The 25,809-nt window shown below is 39.3% G+C and overlaps 1 protein-coding gene across 1 annotated transcript in view; it reads left to right on the forward strand.

Moving 5' to 3' along the window:
• LOC136264804 (uncharacterized) overlaps positions 1 to 24,303 on the forward strand; it is a 60,546-nt gene extending 36,243 nt beyond the window's left edge. The window contains exons 2-3 of the mRNA XM_066059573.1: positions 22,192 to 23,957; positions 24,299 to 24,303. Coding sequence (XP_065915645.1) covers positions 22,208 to 23,957; positions 24,299 to 24,303 — 1,755 coding nt within the window. The 5' untranslated portion in view covers positions 22,192 to 22,207. The remainder of the gene's footprint in view (positions 1 to 22,191; positions 23,958 to 24,298) is intronic.
• Positions 24,304 to 25,809: the final 1,506 nt, after the last annotated feature.

Raw genomic sequence — 25,809 nt, forward strand, 5'->3', positions numbered from 1 at the left:
ATCGACTCGAGAAAATAAACTTGGTACATTTAACACTTTATGACCTCATAGGCAGTAGGTTCTTAGCGTAATCTGGTTTCCTTTGTCACTTGTGAGTTGTGACTCCTGCCGCGGCAAGGTCCTTTGAGCGGGTCACTTTAGATTCGAAATGCTCTATCACGTGAGTAATCTAGGCTAAATATAGATGTGTGTTTCTAATATTTTCGTTCGGTGGATTCACGAGCGAGTTGATGTTGTGTGTGCGCGTTCACTAGCAACCCCTGGTGGTACCTCGTAGTAGCGCACATAATTTATAGTAATTTGCGTGTCAGTTTAATATTGGTAAGCTTGTGACGGAGGTTTAAAAAAAAAACCACTACGGTGATGGGGGGGCAAATGCCTCCCCTTGGCTACGCCTCTGGTAGCTGAACTCTCCACAGGATAATTTTTTTTGCAGCTGAACTCTCTGCTGGGGGACCTGTTTGCAGCTGAACTCTCTACTATCTACTTTTTTCTAGCTGATCTCTCTATAGGGTGGCCTTTTGTAGCTGAATACTCCACAGGGTGATTTGTTTGTAGCTGAGCTCTCTACTGGGTAATTTTTTTGCAACTAAACTCTTTACTATAGGTAGGGTCCGCAATGCGAAAAATCGATATCCTCCAATCAACTACCTAACTATTGCCATGTGTTAGGCTAAGTGTAACTTGAATAACACCAGCGTGGCAGCCAAGTTTGTCACTTTCTTCTGGTAGAAAACGATACAAATGTCTCAAAATCACGTGATTTTTCGTTGCAGCAGTTCGTAGGGTTCTTCGTATGCCACGATATTCACTCTCAACATTGTTCAAGGGGTCTATCATCAACTCAAAGTATTGGTGGTTTGATTTTATTGGTCAGTTTCTGGTGGCAGCACGATCTGTGCAGCTTTTTGGCGAGAGACAAAATGTTTCTTCCTCTGGAGCACAGGACAAGCAGAACAGCAACTGCGCCGTGGGTCAGCAATGACCAGTACTAGGTAAAGTACCTCCATGTGGAGTATGGTTATAATTGAAGCTTGTTAGCCATCTGGCTGAGCCATCTATATGCTGAAATTCGGCCAAAATGAAGCGATTTTTGCAAAAAAAATACCAGAATGGTTGATACATCAGTGAGGCAATCTCCAACAGCAAGGATACGAAGCTTATAAACACCTAACAATAAGGCTATCTTGCCCAGTAAACGCATAGAACAATCCAATGCATGAAATAGGCACTCACGTGATCGACATTCAAATCTCGGAAAATACAGCCATAATCTATTCCAATTACATTAAAATCACTTGGAATCAAGTGACAATCAGTTTGTGTACATTAGGTTCAACATCTCGATTAGCCCAGTAGCCTGAGACTCTCCCTATGATGCTATCGCAGCATAAAACACCTTCACTGGCCCAGACCACGCCTGAGTGAACAATTAACACATATATTTACAAACGGAGCACACTGCATGGTTCCTATTCAGAAATGAAAGCGATTTCATGGGTATTTCCGTGATTTGAATTTCGATCACGTGAGTGCCTATTTCATGCATTGGATTGCTCTATGCGTTTACTGAGCGAGATAGCCGTATTGTTAGGAGTTTATAAGCTTCGTATCCTTGCTGTTGGAGACTGTCTAACTGATGTATCAACCATTCTGGTATTTGTTTGCAAAAATCGCGTCATTTTGGCCGAATTTCAGCATATAGATGGCTCAGCCAGATGGCTAACAAGCTTCAATTATAACCATACTCCGCATGTAGGTACTTTACCTAGTACTGGTCATTGCTGACCCACGGCGCAGTTGCTGCTCTGCTTGTCCTGTGCTCCAGAGCAAGAAACATTTTGTCTGTCGCCAAAAAGGCACACAGATCGTGCTGCCACCAGAAACTGACCAATAAAATCAAACCACCAATACTTTGAGTTGATGATAGACCACTTGAACAATGTTGAGAGTGAATATCGTGGCATACGAAGAACCCTACAAACTGCTGCAACGAAAAATCACGTGATTTTAAGACATTTGTATCGTTTTCTACCAGAAGAAAGTGACAAACTTGGCTGCCAAGCTGGTGTTATTCAAGTTACACTTAGCCTAACACATGACAATAGTTAGGTAGTTGATTGGAGGATATCGATTTTTCGCGTTGCGGACCCTACTATAGGTAACTTGTTTTAGTTGAACTCTCTACTGGGTGACTTGTTGCGTAGCTGAACTCTCTAAACAGTGACTTGTTACGTAACTGAACGCTATAGTACTAACGATAATGAATGCTCTAATAGGGTGACTGTTCTATTAGAGTATCTCGATCTAGCTTTTGCTACAAGTAGAATCATACAAGGGGGTGTCACGTAGGTACGCGCTGTAGGTAGATCTGCGACCACGGTTAAGTCTTGACCGGCCGAAATTTCGTTTTGACCTGTGACTCAGAGCATTTTTCGACCTTGACCGATGACTTAGCAACGATATTTCAGCATTATTTTCCGATTGTGGGTTGGAAACTTTTACCCTTGACTGTTGAATTGGCACGATTTTGGTGGCCTTGACCTTTGACTTAGACTTTGACCGCGGTTGCAGATCTACCTACAGCGAGTGCCTGTCCTTGACATCATAACTAAATGGTTTGTAATCCGATTCTTCTGTGCTACTGCAAAGACTTTCTATGATGATTATTCCAGCTATACACTGATTTTCAGCTCATTTCTCTAAGCGGTTTAGCTACCTGATAGACGTGAAAACTAATAGTTTTTTTATTCTGATATAAAAATTCGATCGTGACACAGTTGGTTTTGTGGTATCTCGATGGTCTTTATCTGGATTCCTTTCAAACCACAAAAGGCACTTTTATAGTTACTCCATCTACACAGCATTTTTTCAACTCATTCCTCCAAGGGGTTTACCCTGTGGACGTGACAGAAGTTCGATCTTATTTTACGCGAATAATTGGGGGGGAGGGGGTGGTGGGTTCCATGGAACCCCCCTTTGAAAGAACCTTTCTTACTCGAAATACACTAATACAACAGTCAAATCGAGATACTCTAATAGAGCACTCACAGTTTTAAAAGGAGCGGTGTAGCAAGCTATGTATCTAGCTATAAATAAGGAAATATAGTTGGTGAGGGTATCTATGATGAAGGACAGCAGGTGATGACTTTTTTTTTTGGTCTTCAACTTACAGCTAGTCTGAAGCTGCAATTCCAGAGTGGAACCCCTTTTTAAAAGTCTGGATCCATCCCTGATAATCGGTCATATAACTCCGTGAATGTTCTTCGGACTTCTACCAAATTTGGTACTGAGATCCGCCTTAATGAGCCCTTTACATGTGTCAAATTTCAGCTTGATCGGAGTACGTACGCCTTTGTATTTTTATGGAAGATTTTGCAAAGTGTGCTTTTTTCCCTTTTCTGTTACACCTTATTGTTAGCTAGGTCAAGTGCTGTTCTTAGGTTTCCAGTTCCAGTTTGCTAGGTTAGGTAAATCTAAAGGCTGCAGCACATGGTGCTGTCGGACCTTCCACTGTAAAGCTTTAATAACAGTAACAAAAAGTAGAATAAGAAAAAAACCTGAAACTTTGGCCGCTCGTATCTTGGAAATGGCTGGGGTGATCTTCTTCAAATGTCATATTTAGACTCCCCTACCACGCGGGAACTTCTGCAGAAAATTTGGTCACAGGGATTACGGAGTTACATAGGTGTGAAAATCACATATAGTTCCTGTTAATATACTCACGGTGTGGCGCACCAGATTCTTGGGCTGCATGACACACTAATATGTGTCTTAATGTGTAAACAAGGCTGAAAGGTCCAAGCATTATTGGAAGAGTATGCATAAAATCCCAATGAAAGCACCTGCTCTGTTGTGAAAAGTCAAGTTTTCATTGGGTGGCCCAATGAAATTGCAATTTTTATCAAACAGGACGGTAGTAGCTATTGTTTATGTAGGGATTACCCAAAAAGTGATGTGCGCCATCAATATTGTTGCCTTTAAAAATCCTAGAGAAATATCATGTGACAAAAATCACCTTTGCAGAATGCTATTAGTCCATCTAACATGAAATACAGCATTGAAAGCAAGAAAACACTTACCGGTGACCAGATAAAGATTTTTAAAAATTACCAAAACTTGAATGTCAGCCTGCCTCGCTGCCTGACCACATTTGCAAGCCTAGAGGTTAAACAAAGCAACGAATGGCCACCACTTTACACCACACTAACTAACTGATCGGTGGGATGTGCTTTTGGGGATTCCAATGAGTGTAGGCCCTCTGCGCCTTGTCTTTTCTTTATCTCCAATCAGGCTGCTTGTCTTCTTCATCCAATGAAGCCATATTGAGGCATTAATTTTCCTTATCAGCATGTATATTTAGATGCCACAGAATTATTTCAGAGCTGGATTTCAGAAGCACTTCAGTCTTGGTGTTACTGTAAGTGGTATACGCTTACTAGCTAGATACAGTCGATTGCAGAATTGTTGAAATTTCTCTTCCCATGCCGTAAACATTCCGTGGGCTGGAAAACTATTTGTAGTGACACCAGATCAGCCGGATTGAGGAAAAAGATTAGTGTGGTTCAATTGCTGTTGAATCCGTGGCAAGGGCAAAAAAATTAACTCACAAGAAGTCTTACGGAAACACTCACGGTACTGCATACTTTTTTTCAAGAATTCTGCAAATCAACTGTATCTGCAACTTCACAATTGGGATCCTGTTTGCAATAGGTTCGTGACCACACCCATCAAATAATAAAAATCTAGGTGGACTAATAGTAATGGAGTATGAGACCATGTGCACCTCTTTACAATCTAGCTATTTGCTTAACAGTAAACAAGAAGACCTTACCCCTTGTTGGTCTAGCTAGCTGCACACCCCTAGGCTGACTCACGATACTCTAATACAACAGCATGTGTGATATTCTAATAGAAAAGTCATAAGTTACACTGTAGCCCAGCTGTGCTACTACAGAAAACTAGTATGTTAATTTAAAAATGAAGTAGGGATCTATACAATAAATGCAAAACTGAGCATGATCTTATACTGCTGTAGCTTTGGTGTGCAATAGACATAAAATTCCAGTAATTAATCACTTGTGTTATGCAATATGAATTCATAATACGTATATTTGTATAGGTATAATGTTTTGATTGTAAGTTATGACATTTGTATCAGTAGATTTATGGTTCCTATACCAGTGGGATAGCTATCACTTACAGATTACTATATGTGTCTCTATGTGCTATGCTGTCTGTTTCCACTAGGTAGTTTTATCTAGTACTAGCTTTATCTTGGAGGCACCTATATACATTATAATTAATGTACTTTTTGCATAAAATATAGTAATTTGCTGAGTTTTGATTCATTAAAATATTGAAAGTCTCTCAGCTGCGTCCCCAGAACCCTGCTTCTGGTAACTCAATATTGCTTTGGAACCCCCCCTCAAAAAATCCTGGCTACACCCCTTTTACTAAATCATGTGATGGTCTATCCTGTTAACACAATTTCTCACATACCTCACAGTGTTTGTCCTCTTTTGGCACATGTCTTAAGTATAGAGCTTTGAAAGGCTTGCTCTTCTGTTGTGCGGTTTTGTCAGATTGCTCTTGTTTGCCAAGGCTGTATTACGTACTCCTAGTCAATTTCACTGCCACCGCTGTTTTGTCATTAATTCCATCCTTTTAGATCATCTACATATATGGTCTATCTCAGATGTGCTTAAATCTCTTTGGAGGATGATCTCAGGAGTTCTAAGCCCGTTAAATCATCAAGTGGGGATTTTAACATTTATCTAAGTCTCCAGTTCTTGTTAGGTTAGATAATCCAAAGACTGCAGCACATGTTGCTGTCAGACCTTTAGTGCTGGTCACTGTAAAGCACTAATAGTAATAATAACAATAACAAATCACATGCTTTATATTGGGCTCATAGGTAGGTACAGCAATGCTATTCAAGCACTTAATTCAGCAGGTGTTGCAGAACATGTTGATGATGATAATGCCTACCAAGATCTAATTAGTGCCATACATGTCCTGTGAATAATGATCTGAATTCTACTTCTTCCTTTACTGTGGATGTATCAATGGTTTTATCCTTTTTCCAAAGGATACTAGTCTTGGGGCTTCCAAACTTCGGGCCCAGCACCTACCTGATGCTGTAGCTGGCAGTACTGCTCCAGCCACCAGGGAGTGTCTGCCCTCTCTTATTTACCTCATGAACCATCTTTTATCTGGTAAAGGCCCCTCCTACCTAGCTCCATGGTTGTGATGGTGCTCCTTTAATTGCCTTGCTTAAGAAAGGTGGAGGTGTTTGCCCTATTACTGTTGGTGAGGTCCTACGTCGGTTGGCAAGCTGTCTTTGCTGTCTAGCAGTCCACCCCTCCCTCCCCCACACATTTTTGCCCTATGGACAAGCTGGTGTTGGCATTCGTGGAGGCTTGGAATGTGCTATTCACATCACTCATCACTTTGTTTCTTGTCATGGTGGTGATGATTGAATGTGATTGCTCTGCTTTTTTTTTGTTCGTGTATCTAAGGATTTTCCAGAGATCAGTGGGTGAAGTGGTATTATTCTCAGCCAGCTGAGCTACACTTTGGGTTCCTCTGGGGTGCAACAGAGTGATCCTCTAGGTCCCCTACTATTTTCTCTTGTCATTCTACAATTAAACTTTTGGAATCTGGACCCCATTTGCTTTGCGATCTTTAAACATTATTGCTGACCTAACCACCCCCATAGTGGTGTTCCTCCCAAGTTAGCAAGAAAAAATCTCCTCCAGCAACTGTCTATTATCTTATGGACTAAAAATGCTAGAATGATCCTCAGATATTGGGCCCTGCAGGGGTCTCATAATGATAATCCCCTTTACCCTTAGTTAGTAGTAGTAGTAGTAGTGGTGGTGGTGGTAGTGTAATTGTAGTAATAGAGTTAATTTTACATTTTGTGTTTGCTAGCTATTTTGTAATCTCACATCTGTTTCTATAAATTTACAGATTTACTAAGTTTTTTTTAAAAATCTGAAACCCTTTCTGAAATTTCTAGATCCGCCACTGTTTGTTGTACTGTAAATTGTAAAATGATAGCCAGCCTTCTTTACAACGAAATTTGTGACTGGGCCTGCGAAAACAGGGCATGTGGGCACACAAATTTTACAAACTTTCATGTCTTATAACTTTTAATACCATCATGCTATGGCCATAACACTTTCAGCACTCATTCAGAATTCAGTTGGCTTTATAACACAAGTTGCAAAAGTTAAATATTCTATTCCAATACTGAGATATAACCTGTTGTGTGATAGGGTGTAGTTTGTACCCACATGCCCTGTTTTCGTAGGCCCAGTCACATTTGAGGCAGTGGGGAAAAAGCAATGTAAGCAAGGATGAGAAACAATTTATCAAGTTTGCCTGACCTTATCAAATGGTATGGTAGCACCGTTTAAGTAGGGATTGCCTCGAAAATTTTGCATGCCGGCCAAAAATTTTGCCTTTAAAAATCATCATAGAGACATTTTACGCAACACTAATCACCTTTACGGAATAGCACTACACCATATAATACACAATACAGCATTAAATATAACAAAACACTTACAGGTGGTCAGATATAGAATTTTAAAAGATTGCCAAAACTTGAATTTTGATCTCATTGCCTCACTGCCTGACCACAGTTACAAGGCTAGAGGCAGCAAACAGCCACCATTTTAGGCCATAATAACAAACTCACCTGTGGGATGTGCCTTTTGGAGTTCTGACAAGCATAGGCCCTCTGCACCTTCGTCTTTTCTTTTATCTTCAATCAGGCTGCTTATCTTCTTCTTCATCTAACAAATCCATATCGAGATGTTAATTTCCGTATCAACACTTTCTTTCAGCAGCATATTTACGTAGATGCCACAGAATTATTTCAGAATTGCATTTCAGAAGTGCTTCAGTGCCGGTGCTACTATAGAAGAGATCTAATCCAAAACAGCCAAGCTGTAAAAAAAGTGTGCGGCCCTCAAAAAGGCTATGGTGAAAAAAGATGTGAAATCCAAGGTGGCGGCCAAGAAATGGCTGTGATGGTAGGTTAATGGTAAAAATTTTAATAACGACAATTCAGGTGAATTTTTGTGCCGCTTCACAAAATTTACCTAAATTGTCATTATTAAAATTTTTACCATTAACCTACCATCACAGCCATTTCTTGGCCGCCACCTTGGATTTCACATCTTTTTTCACCATAGCCTTTCTGAGGGCCGCACACTTTTTTTACAGCTTGGCTGTTTTGGATTAGATTTCATTTCTTTTTGTATTTGTATACCCCAAAGCCAGCCTATGGCCAGCTTTGGGACTTTTTTAACCTATGTTTTTTTTCTTTACTACAGGAAAAAGAAAAGATGAAGTAGATGTACTTTAAATATTTTATCAGTAAATGTACAAATTATATATATAATACATATGTGACCGGATTTGCGAAAAGGGGTCTTCCACACACATCCAATTTGCCAACTTTGACAATTGATAACTTCGGATTGGAAAGAGCTATTGCCTTGAAATTTGGACAATGGTGAGCACCACTATAGCTGAATACATGGTGAAATTGTCAGGTTAATATGTTACTTGACCACTGAGTTATGGTCTCCAACGTTTACAGAATTGGATGTGTGTGGAAGACCCCTTTTCGCAAATCCGGTCACATATATTGATTACAGAAATCTCCATGGTGGTTTCTTTGTAACTGAACACTCTACAAGGTCTAATTGCTCTCTCTACAGGGTGAATTGTTTGTAGCTGAACGATCTACAAGGTAACTTCTTCTAGCTGATCTCTCTACAGGGTGATGTGTTTGTAGCTGAATTCTGTACAGGTGATTTGTTTGCAGCTGAGCTCTTTACAGAATAGTTTCTTTGTAGCTGAACTCTCTAAAAGGTAACTTCTTCTAACTGATCTTTCTACAGGACAATTTGTTTCTGGCAGAATTTTCTACAGGGTGATTTCTTTGCAACTGAACTCTCTACATGGTGGTTTCTTTGTAGCTGAACTCTCTACAAGGTAATTTCTTCTAGCTGATCTCTCTACAGGGAGATTTGTTTGTAGCTGAACTATCTACAAGGTAACTTCTTATAGCTGATCTCTCTACAGGGTGATTTGTTCGTAGTTGAATTCTGTACAGGTGATTTGTTTGTAGCTGAGCTCTTTACAAAATTTTTTCTTTGTAGCTGAACTTTCTCCAAGGTAACTTCTTCTAACTGATCTTTCTACAGGGTGATTTGTTTGTAGCTGAACTATCTACAAGGTAATTTCTTCTAGCTGATCTCTCTACAGGGTGATTTGTTTGTAGCTGAATTCTGTACAGGTGATTTGTTTGCAGCTGAGCTCTTTACAGAATGGTTTCTTTGTAGCTGAACTCTCTACAGGGTGATTTGTTTGTAGCTGAAATCCCTACAAGGCAACTTCTTCTAGCTGATCTTACTACAGGGCGATTTGTTTGTAGCTGAGTTCTCTACAGGGTGTTTTTTTGCAGCTGAATTCTTTACATGGTGGTTTCTTTATAGCTGAACTCTCTACAAGGTGACTTCTTCTAGCTGATCTCTCTACAGGGTGATTTGTTTGTAGCTGAACTCTCTACAGGTGATTTGTTTGTAGCTGAACTCTCTACAAGGCGATACTTCTAGGTGATCTCTCTACAGGATTCCTTGTTTCTAACTGAACTCTCAACAGGGTGATCTGTTCATAGCTGAACTTTCTACTGGGTGATTTGTTTGCAGCTGAACTCTCTAAATGGTGGTTTCTTTGTAGCTGAATTCTCTACAAGGTAATTTCTTCTAGCTGAACTCTCTACAGGGTGACTTGTTTCTAGCTGATCTCTCTACAGGGTGATCTGTTCATAGCTGAACTTTCTACAGGGTGATTTGTTTGCAGCTGAAACTCTCTACATGGTAGTTTCTTTGTAGCTGAACTCTCTACAATGTGACTTCTTCCAGCTGAACTCTCTACAAGGTGACTTGTTTCTAGCTGATCTCTCTACAGGGTGACTTGTTTCTAGCTGAACTCTCTACAGGTGATCTGTTTGTAGCTGAACTCTCTACATGGTGGTTTCGTTGTAGCTGAACTCTCTACAAGGTAACTTCTTCTAGCTGATCTTTTTACACTGCATATTTGTTTGTAGCTGAGTTCTCTACAGGTGATTTGTTTGCAGCTGAACTCTCTAAATGGTGGTTTCTTTGTAGCTGAATTCTCTACAAGGTAATTTCTTCTAGCTGAACTCTCTACAGGGTGACTTGTTTCTAGCTGATCTCTCTACAGGGTGATCTGTTCATAGCTGAACTTTCTACAGGGTGATTTGTTTGCAGCTGAACTCTCTACATGGTAGTTTCTTTGTAGCTGAACTCTCTACAATGTGACTTCTTCTAGCTGAACTCTCTACAAGGTGACTTGTTTCTAGCTGATCTCTCTACAGGGTGACTTGTTTCTAGCTGAATTCTCTACAGGTGATTTGTTTGCAGCTGAACTCTCTACATGGTTTATTTCTTTGTAACTGAACTCCCTGCAAGATGACTTCTTCTAGCTGATCTCTCTACAGGGAGTTTTGTTTCTAGCTGATCTCTCTACAGGCCGATTTGTTTGTAGCTGAACTCTCTACATGATGGTTTCTTTGTAGCTGAACTCTCTACAAGGTGATTTCTTCTATAGCTGATCTTTCTACAGGGTGATTTGTTTGTAGTTGAACTCTCTACATGATAGTTTCTTTGTAGCTGAACTCTCTACAAGGTGATTTCTTCTATAGCTGATCTTTCTACAGGGTGATTTGTTTGTACCTGAACTATCTACATGATGGTTTCTTTGTAGCTGAACTCTCTACAAGGTAACTTCTTCTAGCTGATCTCTTTACAGGGTGAATTGTTTGTAGCTGAACGATCTACAAGGTAACTTCTTCTAACTGATCTCTCTACAGGGTGATTTGTCTGTAGCTGAACTCTCTACAAGGAAACCTCTTTTAACTGAGCTCTGTACAGGGTGAATTGTTTGTAGCTGAACTATCTACAAGGTAACTTCTTCTAGCTGATCTCTGTACAGGATGACTTGTTTGTAGCTGAACTATCTACAAGGTAACTTCTTCTAGCTGATCTCTCTACAGGGTGATTTGTTTGTAGCTGAATTCTGTATAGGTGCAGGGGCGGATCTAGGATTTATAAAAGGGAGGGGCTAACTCAAGCTACTAATCTCTTGGGTAGAGATAGCGAAGCATGCTGGAACTAGAGGGGTCTGGGGGCATGCCCCCCCAGGAAAATTTTGAAAAATAGATGCTAAAACACTGCAATTTGGAGACATTTCCACATAAAATTCATAATATTTTCTGCCTGTAGATATTTTATATACTGCCTTTAGATTATAGGTATGGCTCTCTGAAGCATTTTGCTAATGGAAAAGTTTGGGTAGGTACAGACAACCAAGTACATGATGCACCCCTCTCACAATTGCACAACACTGAATAGATGCATGTTAGAATAATAATGTTGAAAGTGGAAAATTTTGAAATTTGAACAATACAAGATTGAATCTGAGAGCATTTTCAATGGAAATTGTGAACCTGAATTAAGTATTGTTATACACAAGTAGATGAATGAAGCCCTTTAAACAGACCAATTCATTTCATTGCATGTATAGGTGCAGGCAGATTTGGAAAAATTCCATAACAGAACCAACTACATGTGTCCAGTGAATGTTCTATTAGAGTAGTTAGCTGACTGCTCTATTAGAGTATCTCGACCTTGTAAACCTCCAATGCTGATTCGGGTCCTTGTTGCATAAATTTTAGCATAAATCCACTGATAATACCTTGGAAAGACGTTTATAAGGTGGTTTTATGAGTATTTGTATTATTAGTGATCATATAATTATGCTAAGACAAAATTTCATTATAATACTCAGCATATTGATCAAGTAAAGCCTAAATATGAAGGGGGGGCTTCAGCCCCCAAAGCCCTCCCCCCCCCCCCCCCCCCCCCCCTGGATCCGCCCCTGAGGTGATTTGTTTGCAGCTGAGTTCTTTACAGAATGGTTTCTTTGTAGCTGAACTCTCTACAAGGTAACTTCTTCTAGCTGATGTATCTACAGGGTCACTAGTTTGTAGCTGAATTCTCTACATGGTGGTTTCTTTGTAACTGAACTATCTACAAGGTGACATCTTCTAGCTGATCTTTCAACAGGGTGATTTGTTTGTAACTGAACTCTCTACAAGAAAACTTCTTCTAACTGATGTCTGAACAGGGTGAATTGTTTGTAGCTGAACTCTCTACAGGGTGATTTGTTTGTAGCTGATCTCTATACAGGTTACTTATTTCTAACTGATCTCTTGAATTCTGTTCAGGGTGACTGCTCTATTAGGATGACTGCTTTATTAGAGTATCTCGATCTCGCACTTGCTACACCAAGTTGGATTTCGTGTTATAACTCCGTGGCTTTAAGTCTGATTCTTCTACACCATTGAAGAGCCTTTCTAAGATGATAACTCCATCTGTACAGCGATTTTCAAAGCATTACCCCAAGCGGTTTATCTGGTAGGCGTGGCAAGCAGTCGTTTTTTATTAGCTAATCTCGATTGCATAATTGTTACACACTGTTGATTTTTTCGATCTATCTTCCTGGTTTTTATCTCGATTTCTTTCAAACCACAAAAGGTTTGAGGTTCAATAATTAGCCTATTCACCCACCGATTTTCAGCTTCTTCCCATACGCGGTTTACCCTGTAGGCGTGACAACATATTGGTGTTATTTTTCGTGCATAATCGCTCATAACTCTTTGCCTGTTTATGGTATTCCAGCCAAAGTTGGTACCGAGATGCGCCTTTATACCTCCCTTCTGTGTGCCAAATTTCAAGGCAATCGGATAACGCGTTCGCGTTTTATAGCAGTTTTTGTAAGTTTGCGAAAAGAGGAAGAAAAATAAGAAGAAAGAAAGAAAACGAAGAAACTAAGCCAATTTTTGAAGTCGCATATCTCAGGAATGCCTGAAGCGATTTCGCTCGAATTTGGAATGTGGAGTACTGAAGTTGGAGGAAATGTACACAGCAAAATTTGTCTTGTTTCATCAAGGCAGCACAGAGCTACGGAGGTGCGAAAATTGCGTTTTCTTTCTTCCTGTCAATATACTCACGGGGTTGCGCGCCGGCTTCTTGGGCCGCACGACACACTACCGTGTGTCTTGATATACTAACTAGATATTTGCAACTTCGTGATTGGGATTCCATTTGCAGTAGGTTTGCGACCATGCTTATCAGATCTATATAGGTGGACTAATAGCGATAGAGTGTGGAGACCAAATGTACCTATTAACAATCTAGCTATTTACGTATCAGTAAACAAGATGGCCTCACCCCAGCCCTTATTGGTCTGGCTGTTGTATATCCCTTGGCTGACTCAAGATATACTCTAATACAACAGTCATGTAAGATATTCTAATAGAACGGTCACAAGCTAGCTGTGCTACAACAAAAAAACTATTTTTTTTTTAATGAAGCGGGAACCTATGCGATAAAAAGTAGTAAAACAATAGATGAATGCTATTACAGTATAGCTTTATGGGAAAGTCCCTACTTTGTCATATAGCTATAACAATTATTTTGTTCAGTGCCAAAGTAGTGACTTTTCCCACTGAGCTATGCTGTAATAACACGCATCATTCATTTCTTGTTTCACTACTTTTTATCACACAGATCCCTAATTCATTTTTAAATTAACAATTTTTTTCAAAATACTAGTAATAGAGAAATAGACTGACAAATATAGATAAGTAGGCAGGCAGGCAGACAGACAGACAGACAGACAGACAGACAGACAGACAGACAGACAGACAGACAGACAGACAGACAGACAGACAGGCAGACAGACAGACAGACAGACAGACAGACAGATAGATAGATAGAAAATATAACACAGGCATAGCAATTGGGGGAGGGTAGAGGGCAGCGTTGAAACCGGGTCACTACTGCTGACCCGGATGACCCACTGACCCGGATGTGACCCGGATGTGACCCGGATTGATTAAAGCTGAGGCGTGCGATAAGAGGTATGTTTCGGGTAGTCTCGAGCGAGCGAGACGTACGAGATTATACGATTTGAGCGTTCGATTCGTGTTGAGTAAACGAGTAGTTATACGGTAAGTTTATAATTTAAAATCGATCACTGGGTTTTGCATGGTTCCACGTAGCTACTGTGAGTTTAAACAGACAGCAATTGGTTGTGGCTTCGTGCATACCTAGTATTACAATTTCCCGATATGTTGAAGTGGGTGTGGCTCACAAAAGTACTTATCCTGCTGCAAGACTAGACTATATACAAATCATACAATAATTGATAAATGGGCATGGCTCCACATAAGCTTGCTGACAGCAACGGACGCAGTTTCGTGCTACAGATTGCACTTACTAATAGATGGGCGTGGCTGATCGTATGCTTGTGACTCGATAAGTGGGCGTGGCTCATGAAAGAGCTACACGAATAGCGTTTTATAAGTTTCCACCGCGTAAAACGAACAATTTCGTTTCTCACGTGATCCAATCCGGGTCAGACTCGGATGATTCGGAGAAAATTTGACCCGACCCGGTTTCAACGCTAATTTCCACATCGTAAAATTAATTTGTGTTACACGTATTCCAATCCAGGTTAGACCAGGATATTCAATAAAGCTGATTTTATACATCACTTAGTTTCAACCCTGATTGTAGTTGTGTGAGGCAAGTAAGAACTTCAAATTGTATTTAATTAGACTTTTTTATTTTGTCACAGGTACAGAGCCATTACAAAGACATGGACTGCAAGTACAATGAACTTTTCTGCATTTGATAAATTAAAACTGACAATTGAGAAACAAGTTAATGTACAATGGCAGTAAATTAAAATTTAGATAATTTAATAGTACAGTAATATTCTCTGTTCTACAGCTGCTTGTTTAGTATTAATTATATTATTCTTTTCCTGACAGCCTCATAGTACACTACCGAAGACTCAACCGCGTCATCCTTCAGTCTGTTTCTGTCCTTACGTGCAATTCTTCCAGCGCCACTAAAATGTCTTTCCGATTCTGCACTAGCTGCTGGTATAACTAAAAGTTGCCTAGCTAGACAACTTAAAACAGGAAAACTATACCTTTGCTCACCCCACCACAACAACGGATCAAATATGCTCCGAACAGCATGAGCCTGTGTCAAATTTACACCAGTAATTGAACCATAGCGACAAAGCTCTTCATTTACTTCTGCTGTAAAGTTGCTGGACTTTTTCCTTGGCTCATCACCAGCAGCATTTCTAAATTCAGCCAATGGGTCATGCTTTAATCTCTTATTAGCTACTGCTTCTATTTCCTCCTCAAGTGTGTCCACATCACTATCTTCAGGCTCTTTTGGTGGGTAGACATTCGCTTTTGCAATGGCCATGGCATTCTCTTTAATAATACCAGCTGCCTGTTCTGATAAACTGCGTCGCTCCTCTGCATCCCTCACAAACGAAAATCCTTTAAGAGAGGGGTCTAGATAGGAGGTAGCAACATGTAAAGCAGTTATATCCTCCCAAAACTTAGTATCTAATGCTGATACTAAGTTTCTCTTCAAAATACGTCCTGCTGCAGTGTCTGAAGCAGATAAATTGCACCAAAAATTCCGCAGTTTATAAAATGAAGGCAAAACAAACTGGAGGGTGGATACAAAAGAATATTCCAGAATGTCAAAAATATCTTCAGCCTTTTCTAAAATTTGTAGCACTTCTTCAAGTAGCAATTTTTCTATTGCAGCTACCAGGTCTTCACGTCTTTTATCCCTTAACAGTGGCTTTAATGTCTCGTAGCTTTTGGATATAGAGCAGAACTTATTAATCAAACCACGCCAAGGTCTTGTTTTACCACCAGCCTTCAGTGTAGCTGGTAAGTTATACTGGATTCCACCAGATTTTTTTACAAATTTTACCAGACTATTTGCACAATCATCAAGCTCTTTTAGCTCTTGACTCTCTGCACATGATGCATCCCATGCAGTGTTTATCGATGTTGACAAACGGTGACAAGCACAATTAACATGGCACTTAGACTTTGTGGCAGCTACCATATTTGACCCTTTGTCTGTTGTGCATGGGGTATTTTCTGGATCAAGGCCTGCGTCATCCAAAACCTGATCCAGTGCAACTTGAATGTGGTCTGCAGTCTTACTCTCAGAAAAAAATTTGCATGCATACATTGCATGCTTGAGGGACCATATTCTGTTGTCAGGACCTGATTCTTCCACCCAAAAAAAGGTAACATCGAGGTAGGAGCGTGACACAACATTATCAGACCACAAATCTGTCACAACAGAAACCGCACCTTGCTCAGCAGACTTTTGTAAACTACTCTTAATGGTGTCCTGTATTTGGGGTAGCTTGTTAACAATATCTTTACGCACTGTGAGCCGTCCAACTATAAACTCAGAAGCCGGTACACAGCCATGAGATGCACCCAACTCTATAAAAGATTGAGCAAAATCCTTTAATGCTTCTTGTTCTACAAACCTGTAAGGCAAGTGTGCAGCAGCAACAAGAGTAGCAGTCTTCTCACGAATTGCCTTCCTTGTTCCCTCCCCAACTTTCTTTCCTGAGCGTATGATTATGATTATGATTAAATACGGGTAAAGGCACAGCCTGCATACCCGATCAATGCAGTAATTATACAAAAATAACTCTTGAATCAATTAAATAACTTATACAAAAATAAATCTTGAATCAATTAAATGACTATCTAATAATGATTTAAAAGTGTTAATCGAAGAACTATTTACAACATAATTAGGCAAACTATTCCAATTGTTGGTGATTCTATTGATAAAGTAATTAGATCTACATAATAGTCTTGAGCGTTCCTTAAACAATTTGAATTGATGCCCCCTGGTAATAGATCTTGAGTACGTATATATATCAGTAAAATCGGTGGTGAAATAATTGTTAAGAATTTTGAAAAGAAATATTAGATCACCTCTCAAACGTCTATAATGAAAAGATGGCAAATCTAGTTGTGTCAACCTCTCTGAGTAAGATTTGTCTTGAAGTTGTGGGATGAGACGAGTAGCCCTTCGTTGTATCTTCTCTACCTTTCTGTTGTCTAGAATATAATGAGGCCCTCAAATAGGATTATTGTATTCCAAGATAGGTCGAACTAATGTATTGAACAGACAAGTTAGCATGGTAGAGTCAAGGTATTCAAATGATTTCTTAATCAAACCAAGTACTCGGTTAGCTTTGGTAGTAACTTGAGTGGTGTGATGATGGAATTTGAGCTGATCGTCAAAAACAATACCGAGGTCGCTGTGCGTTGCATTGATGTCAATAAATATTCCGTTGAGACAGTAAGGACCATAGTGGTGGGCTGGGCCGAAGTGAAGGTGTTTGCACTTGGAAATATTAAAATTCAAAAGCCACTGTTGTGACCATCTTTGAAGTAAGTCTAAGTCACTCTGTAACGCAGTATAGTCTTCTCTATTTCTAATGACTCAAAAGATTTTTGTATCATCAGCAAACAATAGCACCGGACTTGATACAATTGATGGTATCTCATTTACAAACATCGTGAATAGTAGGGGACCCAGCACAGAACCCTGGGGGACACCACTAGTAACTGGAATGGTGGAAGATTTATGGCCATTAAGTACAACTTGTTGCACTCTGTTAGATAAAAAACTTTCAATCCATTTTAGCACATTTCCATGAATACCAAACGATGTTAACTTTTGCAATAAACGTCGGTGTGGAACAGTATCGAAGGCTTTTTGGAAATCTAAGTAGATTACGTCAATAGAATAGCCCTCATCAAGATGATGAGTTAAATAATCCAGCATCAGAAGCAATTGAGTGGAACACGATCTTCCTGGTATGAAGCCAAATTGATAGGGAGACAGTAAGTTGTTTGTGGATAGGTGGTTCAGTATATGATCTTTGACAATGGATTCCATTAACTTGCTGAAAATAGAAGTGAGGCTGACTGGTCTATAATTGCAGGTCAGATTCCGTGCACCTTTTTTGTGAATAGGTGTTACATTGGCACACTTCCAATCTGAAGGTAAAGTGCCACTATTTAGCGATTTATTAAACAGGATAGATAATGGTACAGAAATAAATTCACTTACAGATTTGATAATAGTTATAGGCCATCCGTCTGGTCCAGAGGATTTATTACTTTGTAGAGCTATTAGCTTGCTGAAAACAGTTCCAGGAGTGATTTCAATGGAGTCATCAAGGAGAGGGGAACTAGTTGAATCAACTGTTGGAATACTTGTGGTGTCCTCACAGGTAAATACACTAGAAAAGTATTCGTTAAAGTGAGTAGCCATTTCAGTATCGGAATGTATTGCAGAACCATCCGAGGAGACCAACTCGGTAACACCTGGGCGTACTTTTGTCCTTGAGTTAACATATTGCCAGAATGCTTTAGGCCTAGATCTGACACCTTGAGCCAGATTCTTTTCGTAGTCTTTTCTAAGGTTACGAGTCAAGCTTCTAAGCTGATTATTTACTGATTTAAAGTTTGCAAGGTCTATGAGAGAACGGGTCGAGAGGTACTTTTTCCAAAGATGATTCTTTTTCCTTTTCAAACTAAACACTTCAGAGTTACTGTATAGGCTTTTCTTCTCCTTGGGCTTGTAAGTAGGAACACAATTGTCAAGAGCATCCTGAAAGATTGACCTAAATTGCAACCAAGCATCGCTCATATCAAGGGGGTCCAATAAGGATACCCAGTCAACATCACCAAGAGTTTGCTTCATTAGATCAATATTTGCCGCTCTTGTATTATATTTCAAGTTGTCAGTCTTCTTCGGCTCCAAATAGCACAAAAGATCAAACTGTATACAAATGTGGTCGCTATTACCCAAGGGTGGAAGATGCAACAAGTTTGTAACCATATTCTCTTCGTTTGTGAATACTAGATCGAGTAGGCTTGGAGAATCACCCTGTCTAATTCTTGTGGGCTTGTTGACATGCTGAAACAAGAATAAATCATCTACTGAGTCGAGAAAAGGTACTATATGAGAATTAGTAGTTGAACCTGAAAGGTCTGACCAAGTAACTTCTTTAAAGTTGAAGTCGCCACATACTAATAAGTGAGAATAGTTATCGAGTTTGGTAAATAAATTACAAAGAGATGAAACACTAGTACTGAGATCACCCGTAGGACTACGATACAGACAGCCAACTAACAGTGAATCAGATCCACAAAGTTGAATTCTAACCCATACTTGATCTTCAAGATCAGGTGAGTGAAAAAATACTTGATGAGCCTGCAGCTTCTCAGAGACAAATATTCCAACTCCGCGTATGTGAGAGGTGACAGGGGTATATGTGTTTGGATCAAAGTTAACGTAAAGAGAATATCCAGGAAGTGCCAGTAGAGCTGAGCTAACAGTAGAATTTGGTGATTTAGGAAGCAATTCGGTAATAATAATTATGTCAGGGGGGTGGCTACCTGTAATTTGAGCGGAAAGAAGATCACGCTTATTTAAAAACTGATCAGCGTTTGTATACAAAGTTCTTAACATTGTATTACTTATCATTACTGAAGAACCAGCAAGACTTCTATCAGGAACAATTAGTAGCCTGCTGAGTGTTGGTGGTTTCAGCAATTATATTTACACGGGGTTGTCTCTGTGAAATAATGCCATTACGAATTATCAGATTAGTTTCTCCATTGGCCTTCCTTTGTTTTAACTCGTCAACAACCCTTTTGTGCTTAGCACGTTCAAGTCTTGTTCTATCAGGGACAAGGTATACTTTGTTGTACTGTTCGTGTCGCTTCAGAAAGTGAGAATGAGAGAGCATGAAAGTCTTGTCGTCAACATCTTCAACAGTCAATAGTAATGGTCTGTGTTTATTAGGGATCTTTGGTCCCAAACGAATAGCCTTGGTTACATCCAGATCCAATTTGAAAACTGTGTCACTTAGGGCCTTAAATGATTGAATATCAACGTTTCGGTCAGTGGACTCCGGGAAATTGTATGCGACAATGTTATTTTTCCTTCGATCTCTATCTGCCATCTCATCTATAATGTCTAGAGCATTACTAGATGGACCAGCTCCTTGAGTGATGGATTGAGCTGGAGCACCAGTGTCCATGTTAACAGCAGACTCAACAAATTTGGAGGATATAGATTGCACTGAGTTGTGTAGTGTTTGCTGTTTGATAGTCAAATCAGCAATTTTCTCACTAAGGTCAGTCAGAGTCTTAGATAAACAATTCTGTTCCGTTGCTGTGCTGGTTTCAGAGCTGTCAGCCGGTGGGAAAAGTGCTTTACTAATTGAACCGAACATAAGCTGCTTGGAGCGCGTTTCACACTTATTAAACTTACAGTAGTACATAACATTTTCAACAGTGGATGTTAATTGAGTAAGCAGTTTATATTCGTCTTTACTTAGACCTTCGCAAGATGCGTGCAGCCACGAACAGCACAAATCACATTGAACAGCCTCACTTTTTTTAGTACATTTCTTGCTGCAATGACGGCAAACATCTACGCTCTTACTGGAATCGTCAGGGGAATCCTCTGGTCTCTTTCGTTTGGATGGATTGTTTCTCAGCGATGCCATCCGCTTCAGAGTCTACTTTCAGTTCCAATTGTTGCCAACTGAGGGTGACCAGCAGCTGCGAATATACGCGAACGAGACAACTGTACGTACTGAAAGCAAACAAACCTTCCTTTGTACCGTTATCTACACACTTTTCACCACGGTACCACAGCTTATTTAGGTTGGAGGTGATGAGAGAGAAGTAGGTCATACAGCCTTAGCGCGTCTATGACAAGGCTATCCAATGTTTTAAAACAAGGCTTATTAGTTGCTTTGCTACTTGTGCTGGTGCTGCTACTGCCTTTGGAACTGATGACAGCACTGCTAAAGCTACTGCTTAGGCTAGTGCTGTTACTAGTACTATCACTCTCGCTGGTAGTGGTAGTACTATCACTTCTGCGTGGAGCACTAGCACGAGCAGGCAAGCATCGCTTCATATGATCTAACATATTTTTCGTACCCAAAGACCTTTCCTCTCCACTCACCTTTGTTTTATAAAGGATACACACCTTACACACACAGCAACACGCGACTCCAAACACCTCGTCATTATTTGAAGGATTTAACACTGCTCTAAACTGCTCCCATGCTCTACTTCCTTTCGAGTTCTTCTTCTTCTTCAGAATGTAGTCACCATCAATCACCCGTCTAGAAACAACTTGAGGAGATAAGTCTTCATTGTCACCATCAAGCACAATTAAATCGTCACTTTCCATGTTGATGCAAAGCACGAGGCGGAACGTTATATTAGGAACGTTAAATTAACGCACACGTGATCAAGCGCAAAATCCGACCGGATAATTTTATATCCGGGTCCGACCGGGTTTACCGGACTAAACATAATCCGGATGACCCGACCCGGTTTCAACGCTGACTCGTACAATAATCGATTAGTGGGCGTGGCTCAACGTAAGCTTGTAGACAACAACGGACATGGTTTTTTGTGCTACAGACTGCACTCACTAATAAATGGGCGTGGCTGAGCGTATGTTGTAACACGATAAGTGGGCGTGGCTCACAAAAGAGCTGCTCGACTAGCGTTAATAAGTTTCTACGTCGTCAAACTAACAATATCGTTTCTCACGTGATCCAATCCGGGTCAGACCCGGATAATCTGTAAACCGGGTCTGACCCGGATGACCCGGAGAAAATGTGACCCGGATGACCCGGATGACCCGACCCGGTTTCAACGCTGGTAGAGGGTACCCCCTATTGATTTTCTAATTTTAGTTTGTAAAAAAGATCTAGATACTCTAACAGAACAGTCAGTTGTTCTAATAGAGCAGTCAGTGCGTAACATTCAGCCCAGAGAATTGATCCCAAAAGGCTAAAATTTCCTTTGGGGGCATACCCCTTGATCCCTCATTGCAGGTGTGTAGCATGTTATATATGTCCTGAAATAAGTGAAGATGTGAGAATGCTTTGACTGCTTTTATAATGTTCTGATTGTCATATTTTCTAGAGAGACCGTGCTTTACATGTTGAGTGTACAAAAAAGTACACTATTTTACTTAGCTTTACAACCAACTGGAACAGAGCCCTCTTGACTGATAATTATTTTGCTATCCCATTGAAGTGTATTATAGCAATGCTACCATATCAATATATAGGTTGTGTAAAGTTTGACCAATTGGTTGTTATTTTATTATCTAGGGTAAACAGCAGAAGGATGTTTAGTTTTATTTGGTGGATCCTACTCAGTTGGTCATGGGATATGTCACATGCATTGATTGGTGAAGTCTCTGTTACCATCGATCATGATGGCTTTGATACATTGGAATGCTGTGTTTATGGAAGGTGTTCCTGTTCTAGTCTTGCTTTAGCTCTTGAGCAGGCTAGTAACAATGCTGTGATTAGAATAGTCTCTAGCATATCATTACGAGATGAAATACAGTTTGGAAACATTTCGAATATCACCATCACAGGTTACAATAGCCCTACAATTATGTGTGATCATCAAGGAGGTCTTTTGGGCAACCATTTCAATACTGTAACAATTCAGAACATTATATGGAGCAAGTGTAACAGAACTGTAATCAATGACATTTCTGTTGTTAGAGTGGTCAACTGCAGTTTTCTTCACTGTAACGACACCATTTTGACATCAGTGGTAGGTTCCGTTTACATCAACAATAGTGCATTTTCTGATCAAATTGGTCATGTTGGTATTTCAGTGCCATTTATTGACATTCATAAATCAAATTTCAGCAGATTTAAAAACAGCACACTGTGGATTCCTGCAAGGTTTGAGCAATTTCTGCAATTAAGCGTGATAAATGTCACTATTAGTGATTGTAATTTCAATAATAATTATGGCTACAGTCTTAGACTATCAGGATACGGTATTGCATTGCACTTAGTCGTAAATCTTTCAAAGTTTTCTGCAAACATGAAATCTGCAGTTTATCTTCACTACTGTAACACCACTGTGCTACATAGTGTTACATTTTACAACAACAATGCATCTGATACAAATGGTGGGGCCATTTCAGCTATACACAGTGAAATAATTATATTTGGTCCAGCTATATTTGAAAACAATTCAGTAGCTGGTAATGGAGGAGCATTATACTTGCAATCTGTACAAATTTCTATGTACGAAGCATCAGTTCAATTCTACAACAATGCTGCTGACAATGGAGGTGCTATGTTTTTGGATGAAAGCTCAACTATCACTACTAACAAATCAACTTTGATGTTTGTAGGGAATACTGCTGCATCATATGGGGGAGCTGTGTATGTCAATTGTTTCTCAGGTAATCATGATGATCATGACTGGTTGATCAGTTCTATTTGTGTTCAAAACAATACTGCTAATAAGAAGGATAACTGTGCATATTTTAGCATTGGTACAAATTTGCATAGTGATTCTGACTTTTTGATATCATCAAAAGTACAGAATGCAGTAATAGTCCCATCACCCCATAATATAAACATTAGTCATGCTGTATTACATCTGAATGAGACAGACTATCATGATGACCCTAATTTGATTGAATTTTGGTTGCATCAGTTGCAATTTGATGTTGTTGTTACTGATCATTTTGGCAACCTGGTTGGTCCAGTTAATGGTTCTGTAACTTGTGTAGATGAGTACAGAAGTAATGATGTATCTAATTATTATATTGACAGCATTAACCATAATCTTACATTAATTAATGATAGCAAAATTCGGTGTAATTTTGAAGATCCGTTTTCCCTGTACTTTTATGTATTTGACGATAGTGGCAATAGTGTGGGAAATGAATCTAAAGTGGTGAAGCAGAGTGGCAACTGCAATGCTGACATTGCACACATTAAATTTAGAGGGGATTGCTTACCCTTTGATTGTAAAATAATTTTGGATGATGATTCTGATATTCAGTCGTACCTTGTTCAAATAGGGATAACATGTGGATATGAACAACTTACCACAACATGTGGGTATGTACAACTTACACCAGGGTATTGGTACGATAATGGTTTTCAAAGTTATGTAATCTCTTGCCCAATTGATCATTGTAAAATTTATGACTTGGGGTGTGCTCTTGAACAAAATCTTAAGCCTGATAGAAATTATCAATGCCTTCAATATTGGACAGGATTGGCATGTGGAGAATGCACTAACAATTTCTCCATTCCACATGATACAAAAAATTGTATTCCACATTCTCAGTGCTGTAGTAGACATACTGTTCTTAATTTATTCTTACTGCTCTTTATTTCATTTGTATACTGGTGTATTGTGATATCCTTAATATTTGTCTTGTTACACTTTCAGATTGATGTCACAGTGGGATATGCTTATGGTGTCATTTTTTATTACAGCATACTAGAGCAAATTGTGAACGTATTAATTCAACATAATCGTGACATATATCATCACCTTACTAACCCTAGCTGTATTCAGGGTGTCACCAGTACAACAGCACTTCCATTCTTTTCAATCATTGGTATTTTACGTCCTCCTTTTTTAAAATACATAAATTTGTGTCTGGGTGATGCAGATATCATAGATCACGTGTTCATTGGTTATGTACATCCTCTGATTGTTACTTGTATGGTAGGTCTAATTTTTTTCACAGCCAGAAGGTTTGTTGTAGTGGCTCGATATGTTGGCAGATATGTGAATAGTAAATCAATATGCATACTTTTGCTCCTGTCTTACAGCTCTGTGTGTTATACATCTGTTCAGTTGTTAAAGCCATTAGCAGTCTTTGATCATGATTTAACTGTCCAAGTACAACACTGGCAGACATATTTATCTCCAACAGTACAGTATTTTCACGGTCGACATATACTGTATGTGACAATAGCAATATTGTGTGAACTGATTATTGGAATTGGTTTACCTCTAGTTATACTAACACAACGTTATTTGATTCGTTATTTTAACCTCAAGTTGATAAGCATCAAGCCAATAATAGATCAATTACAAGGATGCTACAAAGAAGAATATCGCTGGTTTGCTGCATATTATTTGATATGCCGTCAAGTGCTCTATGGTACTAATATTATTTTGGATTTTGTATCAGTTGCTTGGAACAAAAACGCTGAGTGGTTTGGTGTTTCATCCACAGAGAATAACACTCAAAGTACTGTGATGCTAATTATTGTTATTACCATAGTGGTGATTCCCCTTTTGCTTCAGCCATATAAAAGAAGGGATTTGAATATTTTAGATAGTGCAATTTTATTCACGTTGGTATTTCTGATGACTAGTGGTCTAAATGGTGATGGATGGGATGATGGCATCACCATGGTGTTGTATATTCTTCCACTGCTATTTCTGATCAACTATTTGACACTACGAACTAAACTAAAGTACCTGGTGATACCTGGAAGCTGTGTTGTAGTAATTTGTATGGATATCTTTCTAACTTGGTTTACCGTAGATTGTGATAAATATGACAGTGAATTTGACATCCGAGAATTAGCTCTAACACTTTGGCTGATGGGAGTCTTTCATATTATCATTTTGTTGGCTTCATTTTTTATTCTGATAGCATTTTTTATTTGGGCATTGATGTATCTGTGTACAAAACACCAAACAAATAACTACTTGCCAATTAATAGAAGGGATGATTATGAGAATAGCGACGAAGATGATGCCATTAACAGGTATGGGGTGTATTAAAACTATCAGTATGTTACTTTATTTCTTTGAACATAGGCTAATCACTATGTGAACAATTCTGTGTGAGAATAAATCACTGTAATGCTGCTGCAATCAAGAAAATTTGTTAACTTTGTTTTATGCTCCACATATAGTTAGGTAGTCCATGAAAATCT

Source organism: Dysidea avara, chromosome 8, assembly GCF_963678975.1.
Source record: "Dysidea avara chromosome 8, odDysAvar1.4, whole genome shotgun sequence".
NCBI classification, from domain to species: domain Eukaryota; kingdom Metazoa; phylum Porifera; class Demospongiae; order Dictyoceratida; family Dysideidae; genus Dysidea; species Dysidea avara.